The sequence below is a fragment of the Schistocerca americana genome, chromosome 4 (assembly GCF_021461395.2).
Source record: "Schistocerca americana isolate TAMUIC-IGC-003095 chromosome 4, iqSchAmer2.1, whole genome shotgun sequence".
Classification (NCBI taxonomy): Eukaryota; Metazoa; Arthropoda; class Insecta; order Orthoptera; family Acrididae; genus Schistocerca; species Schistocerca americana.
The window spans coordinates 710,903,789-710,921,713 of NC_060122.1; the positions used below are offsets into that span (position 1 = coordinate 710,903,789).

The window sequence follows — 17,925 nt, forward strand, 5'->3', positions numbered from 1 at the left end:
TGAGTTGTGCTTGCGTGATTGTATGTGTTTTGCCAAATTTAGAAGAAGATCTTTTGGTCTAAAGCTTGCACGTTTAGTAGTCTTTTTGGTATGCATGTCCACAACTCTCCTCTTTATGGTGAGTAGCAATCTATTCTTCTCAAAATATTGTTATTATCCCATCCTAGTTTTTCCACTGTTCAAGGAAATTTATTATATTCAAAATGAGAATATGTTCAAGAATTCTGCAACAAACCGATGTTAAAGAGACTGGTCTTTCTTACATACAGGAGTCAGATGTATTTTTTTCCAATCACTTGGAACTTTACTCTGGGTGAGAGATTCATGATAAATGCAAGCTACGTGTGGGGCCAATGCCGTAGAGTGTTCTCTGTAAAGCCAAATTGGAATTCCATCCAGACATGGTGACTTAATTGCTTTAAACTATTCCAGTTGTTTCTGTAGGCCATGGGTGCCTATTACTATATTCTTCATACAGGAGTCTGTGCGATGGTCAAAGGACAGTACATTTGTACAATTCTCCTGCGTGAAATATTTCTTAAATACGAAAATTAAAACTTCAGCTTTCCTTTTGCTGTCTTCTAATGTCACATCAGACTGGTCAATCAGTGATTGGATAAAAGTCTTAGAACTACTTCATGATTTTACATATGACCAGAACTATCCTGGGTTCTCAGCAAGATTTATGTATGAGACTAGCTGTATGCATCAAACACTGATCTTTTTGCAAACACACAAATCTCTACCAATTTTTGTCTGTCGTCACTTGTACCATGGGAGCCCATGGAGAGGTGTCAGTGGGAGACAACTGCCCCTAGTGAGAATTCATTTAGTTTACGAATATGAAAAAGGCCCTGTAACTGCAAAGCTCAGATTTTTATGACCTACAATACCTGGAACGGATATGCAAATATCGATAAAATGATATAAAGCATATTATGTAAAGTGAACTAGAGCAACAAAAATCTTTATGTGGTTGCAACTGAAATTACAAAAAGGATATTAATTTAAAATTGCTATGTTTTTCTTTAAGATATCTCACTGTTTGAAGATGTACAAAAATTATTATATTTTCAAGCTACTGCTATGTACGACAGGCAGCATGCAGAGCTTCTCAAAAGTGAGGGAACATTCTTACCCCCAAAACATCTTTAATACTTGCTGAAAGAACTGGTGTGTAGACTTCAATATTTTTCTTTAGTTAAAAAATGAATCTAAAAAATCAACACTTGAATATCGATACTGCACCAAGTGGACATTATTTTTTTCATACAATATTGCTACAAAATATCGATATTTTTGTTTCAATACCCACACACTGTGCAACTTATCACCAGTAAGTGATACAACAATGACAATTAGAACCATCAAATGTTCAATATGGATGAATAAACTACGGTGCCTACATGATGAAACATTAAATTTTCATTTTTATAGCCAGAATATTTGGTGGTGGTGATGGATTTGGGGGAGGGGACCAAGCGGCGAGGTCATAGGTCCCAGAACATTTGGGAAAACAATACCTGTGAACAATGCATAGCTCAAAAAGAAAGAAATATTACATATCAACAAACTTCAAGCGTTACAAATAAGATATAAAACACTGAAATGAAGCTGTCGATCAACTGCATGATGAAAATACTACATGTCTAAGCAGTCCTATTATGAAAGATTTCCATTGTGAGAGTTCCATCTCAGAAAAGTTGCCTTCCTTGGGAACAAAAAAGTCACCCCCTCAGTTGCCACATCACGACGAGGTGGAATCCAAAATTTTCGGGACTGGTGCTGCCATTTGGAAAGTAGGAGTAGTAGACCTTTGCACCACTAGGTGGTGAGAGCTGCATATCTAATGATTCAGTGTGCGGAGTGGCGTTCAGCTGGGAGGACATGTTGCGTGTCCACAGTGATTTCCGTAATACTCTGTTTTTGGTGTGTGGCGATTTTACTATGGATCCGCGAACAGAACAACATATGTTTATCAAATTTTGTGTGAATCTTGGGAAAAGTGCTACAGAGACCCTTGCAATGATTCAACAAGTGTCTGGGGGACAGAGCATGAGCTGTCCCACTGGAAGAGCCAGGGCTCTCCAAGGCCCAAAAAATACGAGACAGGTGAAGATTAAAGTGAAAAATATGATCATCATTTTCTTTGATACCAAGGGAATCGTGCACAAAGAATTTGTCCCACCCAACTAAACAGTGAATTCCGCGTACTTCTGTGACATTTTGCGACGGCTCCGTGAAAACTTGTGGCGACGATGGCCCGAACTCTGGCATCGAGGGAACTGACTGCTGCATCACGACGTGCCGTGTCACACATCCTTACTCACCAGGAGCTTTTTGGCAAAAAACAACATGGCGGTTGTACCCCACCCACCGTACTCGCCAGATTCGGCACCTTGCAACTTCACGCTGTTCCCAAAACTCACTGGCGGGGATAAACACCCTCAAACAACAGGACTTCCAGAAAATGTTTGACCAGTGGCAGAAGTGCTGGGACCGGTGTGTACATATGGATGGGAACTACTCCAAGGGTGATGGTGACCCATTAGTCCACAGGTAAGGTTTTCAACAGATGTCAGCACCAGTCCTGAAGATTTTGGATAGCACCTCGTATGCACACACATCATCATAAACCTCAAATGGCTGTTTGTATAACAAAACTGTTGTGTGGTAAAACATACCCAACAAAAGCTTACTCCTTCAAAATTCAAATAAAGGTTAACAGCTGTCAGACACTAATTTAAAGTAGCATATTGTGTTCTATTTCTTGTCATTTGCTGAACGGGTGCTCATTTGTACTGTGTGGCTGATATGTACTTGTAGATATAAATAGGAAGCTGTCGTCATTGCAACTACTGTCTTCCTATGCAATCTGACAGTGGGTGGCACTCATAGACAATGAGTTGCAAGTGAGCAGTAATGCATGAATATGGTTTATTCATAATTTTTGCACTGTGAGTTGTAAAAGTATAATAAACAGAGTGAAAAAAAAATGATCGATATTTGTAGCGTTTTTTCTTTAACTGAAAATGAAAGACATAGAATCGAAACACATACTACATGCCATGAAATATAAAAAGAAAAGGGTGAGTTAAACTGAAATATCTTTACTAAAGATCATTATAATTGTACTGACAAAGAAAATATAAACCTGTAGCTGGATCAGAAAAGCAAATTGACTGACAGCTAGTTGTTTACACGGAAGCTATTACCAGCATCCAATCAGATAATGAGTTTGGTCACTCCTTCTGCCCTGTGCACAGTTGTCATACCTCTCTGCTAGTTTGCACTTGTGCCTAGCTTTGAACCAACAACGTCAGCCCTTAGAAGCTCCACTGTCAAAAACTTTGTTATTCTGTTTTAGGTATAGGCAGTACCCCTGCTGACTTCAAGTGTTTTGATGGAAAGGATTTTAGACCCCTAGTTATTATTTCCAATGTCGGAAATTACAATGGGGGAGAGGGATGGGGGGGGGGGGGGGGGGGTGAAGGAGACTGAAGAGTCTATAAAGTATGTGATTTTATTTAATCCATGGCAAACCAACAAAAAAGCTATAATTTCAAGAATGACATAGATGGCATAATGTGAATATTTCGATTGCACAGCTTTCATTATTGGTTGGTTTATTCTAAAGCAGTTAAAAGTGCACTTTGTAAGTTGGTGTGCATTTGTGGTCACCTACAACACGACAGTCCTCATGGCACTTTCATAAGCCATCTGTTCGGCAATTTCAAAAAGTTTCATAAATTTTGAAGAACACTGTTTTCTGACGATTTGTTGCAGTTTAGAGAAAAGTCAGTTGACACACAATTTCCACACAAACCAATTTTAAAACCAAAAGTGGTTCAAAAGTATAAAATATGGGAAATGTTATCCATACAAAATTTTTTCATGGCAGGAAACAAATTGAGAGAATAGGTCTTACAACAGGGCCAACAGAAAGTAACATAGATGGAGGAAAACATAAAAATCTGGGAACGTAAGAACAGGTTTTATGATTATTATGCTATTAGCTTGTTTATGTTTATAACACTGACTACATAATAAAAATTTACTGTAGGAACACAAGAAAATGACGAGGAGATAACAATGTCCTCATCCTCATCTTCTCTTCAGGTATTAGGCAGGAATTGCCTGTTACTGTAGAGAAGATGAAGATAATGACTCTGCAAAATACTTGTTGATTGCAAACTATCACTTACTGATTTGATGAAAATTTCTTCCCAGCAAGCCAAAGTTTCAAGTTAGGGAACAGGAAGAAGTCACATGGAGCTAAGTCTGGTGAATAGGGTGGATGAGAAACCAATTTAAAGCCCAGTTCATGCACTTTGCCATTGTTATCACTGATATGTGGGATGCTGCATTACCTTGGTGACAGATTCCTTGGGACTCTCAAAAAACAGTAGCCATAACCTTACCAGCTGACAAAATGGTCTTTGCCTCCTTTGGTGCACTTTCACCAGCCTTTTTCCATTGTTGTGACTCTGGTGTGTAATGACGAATCCAGGTTTCATCAACATTCACAAATTGGTGTAAAAAGTCTTGCAGACTGGGGTTAAACATAACCAGGCACTGTGCTGAAATGTTGTATTAGATTCATTTTTGGTCAACTGCAAGCAATCACAGCACCATCCTGCACACAGCTTCTTCATAGACAATTCTTCACACAGGATATTATGCACTCATTCAGCTGAGATGCCAACAGTCTCAGTAATCTCACAAATTTTTATCTGGCACTCTTGCATCACCATATCATCAATTTTGTCAGTGGTTTCCTTTGTCGTGACCTCAACTGGACAGCTGCACCATGCTTCGTCTTTGGTGCTTGTACAACTATGTTTAAATTCTTTAACCCAAAAGTAAATGGTCTTCAATGATGGTGGAGAGTCCGTGTGATCTTAATCCAGTTCTGTTTTGATTTGTGCAGCTGTCCGACCCTTCAAATGAAAATGTTTAACAACAGCTTGAAGCTAGATTTTCTCCACTTTCTATTGCAGTCAACACACTGACCAATTCAGATGGATGTCAACAATGAACTGTATGCTGTACGTTGTTGAAATTCTTTACCAATCATAAAGGCGCTACAAAAATATTCCAATCTTTCATGGAAATTTACCAAATTAACCATCCACCACCACAAATTATGTCAATTCATTGTCTAAGTGGGATGCTAACAGCCACTTATCTGCACTTTCTAGCAGAAATACTCTCCGAGTCTTCTCGATTGATTCATTAATTTTAGTGATCATAGCCATTATGATGACATTATGGTCACTAATCCCTGTCTCTATACTGATACCGTCAATAACATTAGGCCTGTCTATAGTTACAAGGTGTAAAATATGTCCGTTGTATGTGGGCTGTTGAACTAGCTGCTCAAGACAGTTTTCGAAAAACATGTTCAAAAGTACTTCACAATACTGTCTGTCTGCATCCCCTGCGAAGAATCCATAGACATCAAAGTCTATACTTGGCAGGTTAAAGTAGCCTCCAAATGATATGGCATGATCTGAGTATTCTCACACTAATGACCATAGATTATATTTGAATGACTCTACAACTGTCACAGCAAGATCAGGTGGCTGGTAAAACCCTCCAACAATTAACCTGATTTCACACAGAAGCGTTATACGTAACCAGATGACTTCACTGTCACACCTGCGAATTCAACCTCAATACAGATAATGTTTTTGTCAACTGGAATGAACTCTTCCCCTCCTATGGTGTCTGATCCATCTTTTTGATTTATGTTCCATGAATCGCTAAATATCTCAGAGCTCTGTACTTCAGGTTTCAGCCAGCCCTTGATCCCGAGAATGATTCAAGTGTGTGAATGAAAGAGACCATGTGCACTTCACAAGTGCTCTGCTACCTGAGTAGCTGCTTCCTTTGTGTTCTACACTTCTGAAATACCACAGGGCATTCTATAATTTCCACTCAGTAGCGCAGATCCAGAAATCTGCATCCAAGACTGTCACAGGGTCGACAAAGCTTTCAATTGGGTCAACAAAGCCTTTAATTGAGACCCTCAGCTCCAAACCAAAGGACCCCAACCAGTTCTGGGTACAATGTTGCAAACTGCAAGCTCTGCTCGCACACCACTTGTGAGGCCAGCAGCATTCACCACTTTTGCCAGCTGCTTGTATGAACTGAGGACGGCTTCAGAAACCAAACTACAGACATCATCAGTGTCAATGAGAGCAACAACTTGCAGACAACTGTACCCTGCACACTCAATAGCTGCAAACAAGACTTCCATCACACCTCAGATGAGGCTGCCCAGCAGACATATCAAGTGCACATTTGCTTTCTTTCCAGCCCTCAACACTATCTCCCTAACAGGCTCCATAATGTGCAGGAGTTGAAGTTCCCAATAACTAGCAAACCCCTGCCCTCGTGTGTCTGCTTCGATCCTGCTGAAGGAACAGTCACCTATCCACTCACAAGGGCGAACAGGCTAGGCTAGATGGCCAGAATTCACATTGGCCCTCCACTTTGAGTGATGTAAACATTTTACCAACTGCCACTCACCCTGCAGTGAGGGCAGATCCACCATGTCAGGTATACTGGACAGTACCTCAGCAGCCCTTCCCCATGAACCATGGACCTTGCCGTTGGTGGGGAGGCTTGCGTGCCTCAGCGATACAGATGGCCGTGCCATAGGTGCAACCACAACGGAGGGGTATCTGTTGAGAGGCCAGACAAACATGTGGTTCCTGAAGAGGGGCAACAGCCTTTTCAGTAGTTGCAGGGGCAACAGTCTGGATGATTGACTGATCTGGCCTTGTAACACTAACCAAAATGGCCTTGCTGTTCTGGTACTGTGAACGGCTGGAAGCAAGGGGAAACTACAGCCATAATTTTTCCCGAGGGCATGCAGCTTTACTGTATGATTAAATGATGATGGCGTCCTCTTGGGTAAAATATTCCGGAGGTAAAATAGTCCCCCATTCGGATCTCCGGGCGGGGACTACTCAAGAGGACGTCATTATCAGGAGAAAGAAAACTGGCGTTCTACGGATCGGAGCATGGAATGTCAGATCCCTTAATCGGGCAAGTAGGTTAGAAAATTTAAAAAGGGAAATGCATAGGTTAAAGTTAGATATAGTGGGAATTAGTGAAGTTCGGTGGCAGGAGGAACAAGACTTTTGGTCTGGTGAATACAGGGTTATAAATAAAAAATCAAATAGGGGTAATGCAGCAGTGGGTTTAATAATGAATAAAAAAATAGGAGTGCGGGTAAGCTACTACAAACAGCATAGTGAATGCATTAATGTGGCCAAGATAGGCACGAAGCCCATGCCTACTACAGTAGTACTAGTTTATATGCCAACTAGCTCCGCAGATGATGAAGAACTTGATGAAATTTATGATGAGATAAAAGAAATTATTCAGGTAGTGAAGGGAGACGAAAATTTAATTGTCATTGGTGACTGGAATTCGAGAGTAGGAAAAGGGAGAGAAGGAAATATAGTAGGTGAATATGGATTGGGGGGAAGAAATGAAAGAGGAAGCCGCCTGGTAGAATTTTGCACAGAGCATAACTTAATCATAGCTAACACTTGGTTCAATAATCATAAAAGAAGGTTGTATAAATGGAAGAATCCTGGAGATACTAGAAGGTATCAGATAGAGTATATAATGGTAAGACAAAGATTCAGGAACCTGGTTTTAAATTGTAAGACATTTCCAGGGCCAGATGTGGACTCTGACCACAATCTATTGGTTATGAAATGTAGATTAAAACTGAAGAAAATGCAAAAAGGTGGGAATTTAAGGAGATGGGACCTGGATAAACTGACTAAACCAGAGGTTTTACAGAGTTTCAGGGAGAGCATAAGGGAACAATTGACGGGAATGAGGGAAAGAAATACATTAGAAGAAGAAAGGGTAGCCCTGAGGGATGAAGTAGTGAAGGCAGCAGAGGATCAAAGAGAGAAAAAGACGAGGGCTAGTAGAAATCCTTGGGTAACAGAAGAAATATTGAATTTAATTGATGAAACGAGAAAATATAAAAATGCAATAAATGAAGCAGACAAAAAGGAATACAAACGTCTCAAAAATGAGATCGACAGGAAGTGCAAAATGGCTAAGCAGGGGTGGCTAGAGGACAAATGTAAGGATGTAGAGGCTTATCCCACTAGGGGTAAGATAGATACTGCCTACAGGAAAATTAAAGAGACTTTTGGAGAAAAGAGAGCCACTTGTATGAATATCAAGAGCTCAGATGGAAACCCAGTTCTAAGCAAAGAAGGGAAAGCGGAACGGTAGAAGGAGTATATAGAGGGTCTATACAAGGGCGATGTACTTGAGGACAATATTATGGAAATGGAAGAGGATGCAAATGAAGATGAAATGGGGGATACAATACTGCATGAAGAGTTTGACAGAGCACTGGAAAGACCTGAGTCGAAACAAGGCCACGGGAGTAGACAACATTCCATTAGAACTACTGACGGCCTTGGGAGAGCCAGTCCTGACAAAACTCTTCCATCTGGTGAGCAAGATGTATGAGACAGGTGAAATACCCTCAGATTTCAAGAAGAATATAATAATTCCAACCCCAAAGAAAGCAGGTGTTGACAGATGTGAAAATTACCGAACTATCAGTTTAATAAGTCACAGCTGCAAAATATTAACGCGAATTCTTTACAGACGAATGGAAAAACTGGTAGAAGCCGACCTCGGGGAAGATCAGTTTGGATTACGTAGAAACGTCGGAACACGTGAGGCAATACTGACCTTACGACTTATCTTAGAAGCTAGATTAAGGAAAGGCAAACCTACGTTTCTAGCATTTACAAATGCTTAGAGAAAGCTTTTGACAATGTTGACTGGAATACTCTCTTTCATATTCTAAAGGTGGCAGGGGTAAAATACAGGGAGCGAAAGGCTATTTATAATTTGTACAGAAACCAGATGGCAGTTATAAGAGTCGAGGGGCACAAAAGGGAAGCAGTGGTTGGGAAGGGAGTGAGACAGGGTTGTAGCCTCTCCTTGATGTTATTCAATCTGTATATTGAGCAAGCAGTAAAGGAAACAAAAGAAAACTTCAGAGTAGGTATTAAAATCCATGGAGAAGAAACATAAACTTTGAGGTTTGCCGATGACATTGTAATTCTGTCAGAGACAGCAAAGGACTTGGAAGAGCAGTTGAACGGAATGGTTAGTGTCTTGAAAGGAGGATATAAGATGAACATCAACAAAAGCAAAACGAGGATAATGGAATGTAGTAGAATTAAGTTGGGTGATGCTGAGGGAATTAGATTCGGAAATGAGACACTTAAAGTAGTAAAGGAGTTTTGCTAATAACTTATGATGGTCGAAGTAAAGAGGATATAAAATGTAGACTGGCAATGGCAAGGAAAGCATTTCTGAAGAAGAGAAATTTGTTAACATCGAGTATAGATTTAAGTGTCTGAAAGTCGTTTCTGAAAGTATTTGTATGGAGTGTAGCCATGTATGGAAGTGAAACATGGACGATAACCAGTTTGGACAGGAAGAGAATAGAAGCTTTCGAAATGTGGTGCTACAGAAGAATGCTGAAGATTAGATGGATAGATCACATAACTAATGAGGAGGTACTGAATAGAATTGGGGAGAAGATGAGTTTGTGGCACAACTTGACAAGAAGAAGGGATCGGTTGGTAGGACATGTTTTGAGGCATCAAGGGATCACAAATCTAGCATTGGAGGGCAGCGTGGAGGGTAAAAATCGTAGAGGAAGACCAAGAGATGAATACACTAAGCAGATTCAGAAGGATATAGGTTGCAGTAAGTACTGGGAGATGATGAAACTTACACAGGATAGGGTAGCATGGAGAGCTGCATCAAACCAGTCTCAGGACTGAAGACCACCACAACAACAACAACAACAACCTCAGCAGCAGAGCCCTTGGATGAAACAAGTGATACCTGAGGTGTCCCATGCAACGCACCTGATTCTCCACCACCGCTAGACCCTGTAATGGATCTGGGAGATGTTATTTTTTTTACCGTATTTGTCGATACCGAATTGTAAATGTTTTCTTATATTTTTGTCAGAATTTATTATAATTTGTCTTATTATATGTTAATTTACTTCTGTTTTGGAGAGTAAAAGCATATTGATTACTATTAGAAAATGTATCGAAGAATAGCAAAGAGACTGATTACAAGTGGAAACTTGTGAATTGCGTAAAATATCTTTGACGTTGGAGTCGTCTTTGACTATAGTCAGTCGGCAGCTAACTCTTGGTGTGTGTTGACGGAAGAACAATGTGAAGGTCGCCGTCATAAATAATTTTGAATTATGTTACTATTATTTTTGTATTAACTAAAAAGAAGAAACTACATTTGAAGAAACTGAATTAGAGAAACACGTTGAACCACGTCTTTTCTGCAGCCAACAACGATGCATTGTGGAATCATACTTAGACAACTGAAGCCAAGACTAATATCGCCTTACAAACGTCTAACGGAAAAGGTACTGTCACGAAATATGGCAAATTTAAGTAAATAAAAAATAGTGACCATATTTTGAACTTGTGTCTTAGCCGGGAAGCCATATTTCAACCCCGAGGGAGCACCTTGAAGACGGCTGACCAAAAGTGCATTCAGCTGTTCATGAACTGCGGCAGCTCCTTCTGTGTCCACACACAGCATGCACACATCTTGTCCATCCTTGCAGGGCTAATGAAAAACTAAGCCAAGAGAGCAAACAGAGAAACCTGGCTGTGCAACTTGCTACACTCCTGATGTTTCACCCACTGGCAATGCCTTAAAGAGCCCTAGCCGTTCAGATGATATGGGGAACTGTGCTACAATTGCCTTACTCTATTTTCTACATTTATAAAACGTGAGATTAAACCTTCAGCAAACAGAGAAACCTGGCTGTGCAACTTGCTACACTCCTGATGTTTCACCCACTGGCAATGCCTTAAAGAGCCCTAGCCATTCAGATGATATGGGGAACTGTGCTACAATTGCCTTACTCTATTTTCTACATTTATAAAACGTGAGATTAAACCTTTTAAATACAAAAACATGCATGAAATTTAAGAAATATACTACTAAGACAGCACAGAAAAAACTAAAAATATAACTTGCCACTCTCTAGGTTTGTAATGGGTGACAGTTGTGGACTGATTGACACTTATTGGGGTGAAACAAACGGCCCCTGGCTTTTCAAAAGAAACTAATGAATTGCTAGTGTGCTACACACTGCATGAATTTACACTTACAGTTACAAAATACGAGACTGTAGCAAAAAAAGACTTCAGGACATGCAAAATTTTGCAGGGCAAGCCTGTGATTCTCTAAGAGTAGCGGAAGATTTTGAAAGTTTCAAACAAAGGCTTCTCACAGTAGACTAGCAAGAAATGTAAAGCATAAATGATCAAAACATCAGTCTAGTAATGGAAAATGATTGCCACATGGGTGACACCCCTGTGGAAGACCCAGGTGCAATATCTGTCCAGTACACCTATTCAGCACATCCTACTCCAGTACTGCCGCAAGCTTATCCTAGCCATACAGAGACAGGACCACCTGTGAAAGCAGTCATTTCATATACCATCTCTGCTGTAATTTCTGCACAGTATTTTCTTGTGGGCTTGACTACCAACCAGCTGCCCACTCAAATGAGTGACTGTAGCCAAGAGCAGAGTTGATCACCCTATGGAGGAGCACTCTAATATGCCCAACATGCTCAAGTTCAACAACTGTTTCACAATATTTGTCACCTGGATCCGTCACTCCAAACACAAACTTCTCTGAATAAGTCTTTGCAACAGATACTTTGATCCTGTAATCCTCCTAGCCTCTGTTCCTACAAGCCCCCTGCCTCACATCCATCACTATCCCTGCTCCAGGGCCCTAACTTCACTCATCCAGCACTCACATCCTCTTCTCCTTCCCCCCGTCTTTCCCCCCTTCCCAATCCCCTCCCCCATATCATCATGCGTTGTACATAACTCCCCCCTGCATGCAGCCACAACAAATTCTCCAGTGCCGCGTTCCTGTCTCATGTACCAGCTGCACCTCTACTTCGCACTACTTGCCTGTGTATATGCTGCCTCTTCCTTCCAGCTGTCAGCTACTCTTCGCCAATCCACCCTCCCGCTTTCACCCCACTCCACCTAACACAGCCCCTCAGAATGTAAATGACAGAGGCTTAGTAGTGACCACTGATAATGTATTAATATCAACATAATATAAAGGCAAATCAAAAGTGCAATAAGATCAAAACTTCTGTGTTAGCTGTGACAGAGGACACCACACAAAAGCCCATAATGGTTACTGCTTAACATCAGTTCTGTACAGTGACATAATTTAAGAAATCATGTAAGATGTTTGCCTACCTTCAATTTTACATTTACTAAGCATCTGTATATTGAGCAAGCAGTAAAGGAAACAAAAGAAAATTCGGAGTAGGTATTAAAATCCATGGAGAAGAAATAAAAACTTTGAGGTTCGCCGATGACATTGTAATTCTGTCAGAGACAGTAAAGGACTTGGAAGAGCAGTTGAACGGAATGGACAGTGTCTTGAAAGGGGGATATAAGATGAACATCAACAAAAGCAAAATGAGGATAATGGAATGTAGTCAAATTAAATCGGGTGATGCTGAGGGGATTAGATTAGGAAATGAGACACTTAAAGTAGTAAAGGAGTTTTGCTATTTAGGGAGTAAAATAACTGATGATGGTCGAAGTAGAGAGGATATAAAATGTAGACTGGCAATGGCAAGGAAATCGTTTCTGAAGAAGAGAAATTTGTTAACATCGAGTATAGATTTAAGTGTCAGGAAGTCGTTTCTGAAAGTATTTGTATGGAGTGTAGTCATGTATGGAAGTGAAACATGGACGATAACCAGTTTGGACAGGAAGAGAATAGAAGCTTTCGAAATGTGGTGCTACAGAAGAATGCTGAAGATAAGGTGGGTAGATCACGTAACTAATGAGGAGGTATTGAATAGGATTGGGGAGAAGAGAAGTTTGTGGCACAACTTGACTAGAAGAAGGGATCGGTTGGTAGGACATGTTTTGAGGCATCAAGGGATCACAAATTTAGCATTGGAGGGCAGCGTGGAGGGTAAAAATCGTAGAGGAAGACCAAGAGATCAATACACTAAGCAGATTCAGAAGGATGTAGGTTGCAGTAGGTACTGGGAGATGAAGAAGCTTGCACAGGATAGAGTAGCATGGAGAGCTGCATCAAACCAGTCTCAGGACTGAAGACCACAACAACAACAACAACAACAACAAGCATCTATGTCATGTGTCTTTGTCGCTGAGGTCACTACCACACCCTTGTGACGCGGTGCACAACTCAGAGGTATGCCGATTTGAGTCCCCCTGACAATGGACGGAGAGGTGGTGGCATAAATTTCCTGATCACCAGTCTTTGCGCTAATGTCCTGGACAAAATTCCAAGGCTCTCCACAGTGTCTCAAGAAGTGAGAGCATGTGACACTGTTGATGGTGAGCTAACCATCAGATGGAGACATTAAACTTGGTGGCACCATAGGTGCTATTCAAGAAGGTTATGCTACGTGCCAGCACTGTGTTTCACTCTTTCCCTTCCCTTCATTCATAACAGCACGACCCCAACACTACACTGCATAATAGCAGTACATACTGTATAAGCAGTCATTACAGTCATCCACATAACACAGATACACACCTGACTCTTCATAACAGGTTGGAAGAAGGCATCGTCATCGAAATATATTGAAGGTGTTTGCACCTTTCAATAAAGAAACTTTAAGAAGATTAAACCATCTCTTCAAGTGGGTATAGGTATTGTCAACTGCATACTAGTCCACCACAAGCAAATAGCCTGCATACATGTTGACACTGGCTTCCATTTTCATCTGGTAGAAATACCCTTTTAATTAACTATTAGTCTGACTTGGGAATATTTGGCCCCAGAATAGAGAAATAATAAAATATAATACAGTACAGAGCACTACAAGATTTTGCACCTACAACCTATAACCCATAAAAGTGAGGAATGTAACTTCAATTGTCATGTTAAAATAAAAATTAATCAATTTTTCAGGATTTTTTATTTAATATGTCAATAGCATCAGGAAAATCAGAAATGATATGAATAACCTTACTGTGAACAAAGTCTGGGAACATCTCCTTGGTAACAATAGGTGACATCTGTGTGTTTGGAAACAAACTGTGGAAGAAATTTGTCACTGACTCACTTGATGTTCATTTGATATTTTGGTTAAAATCAACTACCCCTCCCATTGTCAAACAAATGTTTCACCAGCAAATTGTAAGTGATAGATTGCACAGAAAGTACCAATGGTTAACACCGAAGATAGTCCAAAATCACACTCATTTTATCAGTAAGCACATTCTGAAGCCAGTATGAATCAAATCATTGATGACAAAGAAACGCTTATTACCAATTTTCACATTTTCTGAATAAGGAATAACTTCTTTTACACAAGGGGGTGGTTCTAAAGAAGTCTATTACTTATGAGTGGGTGGCATGCAAATAGTTGTACGTAAAGATGAAACCATTCGAGTTTCCGAGGTAGACAGCTTTTGTTTGAGTGCTCCTCTCCATTCTTCTTTGACATTTTCAGCTTTTTAATGTCACAATTTTAGTATGTTTATTTACAGTTTGGCCAGTGAACATGTGAGCAGCCTTACAACTTTCTGAACACATTTGTCTTACTTCTCTCTTCATGCGCAACATCCTGAAACTTTGTGCATCATCCGAGTATCCATATTAAATGTTGTCTATTAAATTGAACCAATTTTCTTCACTAATGTTTTATTTCTAATTTTTGCACATTTGTTGGAAACTCTAAAAAACTGCAAAACAGATCCCAAATCCAGCCACAGAGCTTCATTCCCTTCTACACAGAGATTTTCAGCAGTTATTGTCTTGATATAAATATTTTTTCCAACTTTCTTGAATTAGTTTTTGGTGAACTGCTTACGGGCACATTTCCCAAGCAAGGATGAAACCAGATCTCAGATTCAATATGACACAAAATGAAACAAAAGTCTTTCCTGTTTGTAAGTGCGAAGAGAAAATTTCACAACACAGCTTGAAAAACAAATCTCACTTAAACATAATAAGTCAAATAACACAAAACAAACACAATCGACTGTCCAAGAACAGGTCGCCTTTGTTGAACTGTAACATCACATGTACCTCACTCAGTAGCATTCACTTTAAATAACATGAAATAAAGATACCAAATGTAAAATCAAATTACCTTAGTCAGTTCTTCATCCATAGTCAACACTAATGCTAGAAATTTGCATCCTTCTTTAGTTGTCAAATAATTTATGTTTCTCATGGCATCCAAAAATAGTTGACGATTCTTTGCAATATTACTTTCCAGCTTCACAGCACTACGAAGCCCACATGCCCGCCGTACATCAGCTTTCTATTGAACATCAGTAAAATTAGTAATAATCTGCATTAGAACTAAATGTGAAACAATGGAAAGTTTAGGATGGAATAACAACAATATGGAAACGTTAGATTGCTACTCACCACACAGAGCAGGCAGTGTCTCACAACAAAATGAATACTACAAATATTTAAGTTTTCTGACACAGTCTTTCCTCAGAAGTAGAAGTCTCACACATTTAGCCTACACAATAATAACTCATATACACATAGCCACTGTTCCACCTGACTGTGATTGTGTCTGACATGAGCAGTCATATGTGTGTGAGTACTGGTGTGAGAGTTCTACTTCTGAGGAAGGACTTCATTCAAAAGCTTAAATATTTCTAGTATTCTTTCTCTGCTTGTGTCTGTATATGTGTGGATGGATATGTGTGTGCGCGCGAGTGTATACCCTTCCTTTTTTCCCCCTAAGGTAAGTCTTTCCGCTCCCGGGATTGGAATGACTCCTTACCCTCTCCCTTAAAACCCACATCCTTTCGTCTTTCCCTCTCCTTCCCTCTTTCCTGATGAGGCAACAGTTTGTTGTGAAAGCTTGAATTTTGTGTGTATGTTTGTGTTTGTTTGTGTGTGTATCGACCTGCCAGCACTTTCATTTGGTAAGTCACACCATCTTTGTTTTTATATAAGTAAATAATGTGAACCACAAATGGAACTGGTGTCTGTGCACATAAGAAACTTAAAAGTAGCTTATGGTACCTTAATGCATTGCGGTTTTGTCGGTTTCGTGGGATCTGTTTTACTATTTTCCTCAGAGATTCTGTACACTGCAATTACATACACAAAAAATTCATACAGTGTTTTGTTTCATTAACGCTTAATACCTTATATAATAATATTAAATCCAAGATGAAACATATAAACATAGGGTATGAGGATAGATGGCCATGGAACACGCAGAGGAAGCACAATTATGGACAGGCACCTGAAAAAGGTGTTAATTACTGTATTTCAGCAACAGGACCCGTCGTCATCAAACCACATGTCATGTAACCTCTCATTTCCATGTGCACACATACTGGACAGAGAGGATATAATTGGCACATTTTTGAAGTAGTCTGTTATATAAAAGAAATTTAGTACTTACAAATGAATATACTCACACAATGACATTGAAGAAACATTGTCAGGGAGGACAGAACATTTGGAATTACATATAAAAGGATCCTATCCAGTCACCAAATTATTCTATTTATTCCCAAACAGTTCTTCTGCCCCCTCCTCCCTTTTCCCATATTTCTTCACTGGCAAAGGACTTACCCCTTTTTGTTCTAATTTCTTTCTGTGGGTCTGTCGCATCGTTAACAACCTGCTGATTACCCCCTCCCCCCCTTATAAAGTTAGTTGCCTGTACATCCTAAACTCAAATAAATATTACTACAATCACACAGATTCAAGCTCTGCATCAGAGTGTCTGTATAGTCAATAATGTTGGCATGAAACTTGACTTGCCGAGGGTTCCACCCTATTGTTAAGCATCAAAGTGTCATTATAGCCAATAACATTGACTTTCCAAGAATTCAAGTTTACTTAAGGATTTCACTGGCATTTCAACTGAAGTTTCATCCAATTATTAATCTCATTTTAAGAATCTCTTGTCTATTGTGCCAAAGCCTCACTATCGTTGAACGCATTTAATCAGCCTAAAATCCACAAACTATCTGAATTGAAACTGAACACACAGTCTTACTCATTTTATTTAAAAATGGTGCACTTTTTACAGTCATGTGTAAAAACAAACAACACATAGAGTTAGAGTTTTCATAATATCAGCTTATTTATCCTGTAAAGATATTTACATGAACTCTTTCAATTTTTACTGCAACACCAACGTCTACATTCTGTAGACCACTTTGAACAGTACAGCAGAATTTGACACACCCAGGCATTTTACCAAGCATTACAGTTTCTTCCTATTCCATTCACTTACAGAGGGCAGCAAGAATTACAGCCTAAATTTATCGACTGCTGTAATTAGTCTCATCTTGTCTTCACAATCCCTATGTGGGATGCTGTGGTACATTGTCACAAAGAAGAAGGTGTAATAAGATGAATTATGAACACTAACTTCACTTAACGAAGGTTTATTCAGCACTTGTACATACAAGAGCGCGGAGTGAACTGCCTCCGACCAGAACACATACAGTACATATACAGCTACAGAACTTTCCAGTACAATGATTCTTGACATTTGTGGATACTTCTCGAATGTACTTGAACCGAATATAGAAATTAAAATTGTACAGTCCAGGTGAGTTTTGAACTCATGACCCTACATGCAATAGTTTAGTATCATAACCCCCGTCCTCCTAGTCCAGGAACGAGTCATCGGTCCTGCATACTCCGACTCCTGATGACTGATGCTCGCCCTGGTGGTGATCTTCTTAGAACTTCTTTTGCCGCTACACTCTTCGTCACCTTTCTGCTTGTTGCCCATCGCTGGAGTGTCAAATTTACCCTGGATTGCAGGATCCTTATTGGGCTTTGTTTGAA

General features: G+C 39.8%; 1 protein-coding gene across 2 annotated transcripts in view; it reads right to left on the bottom strand.

The window, feature by feature from the left end:
* Positions 1-17,925, bottom strand: part of LOC124612601 (condensin-2 complex subunit G2-like) — a 287,500-nt gene that overhangs the window by 204,648 nt on the left and 64,927 nt on the right. For both annotated transcript variants that reach the window (XM_047140891.1, XM_047140890.1), the window contains exon 6: positions 15,233-15,406. In XM_047140891.1, the coding sequence (XP_046996847.1) occupies positions 15,233-15,406 (174 nt within the window). The remainder of the gene's footprint in view (positions 1-15,232; positions 15,407-17,925) is intronic.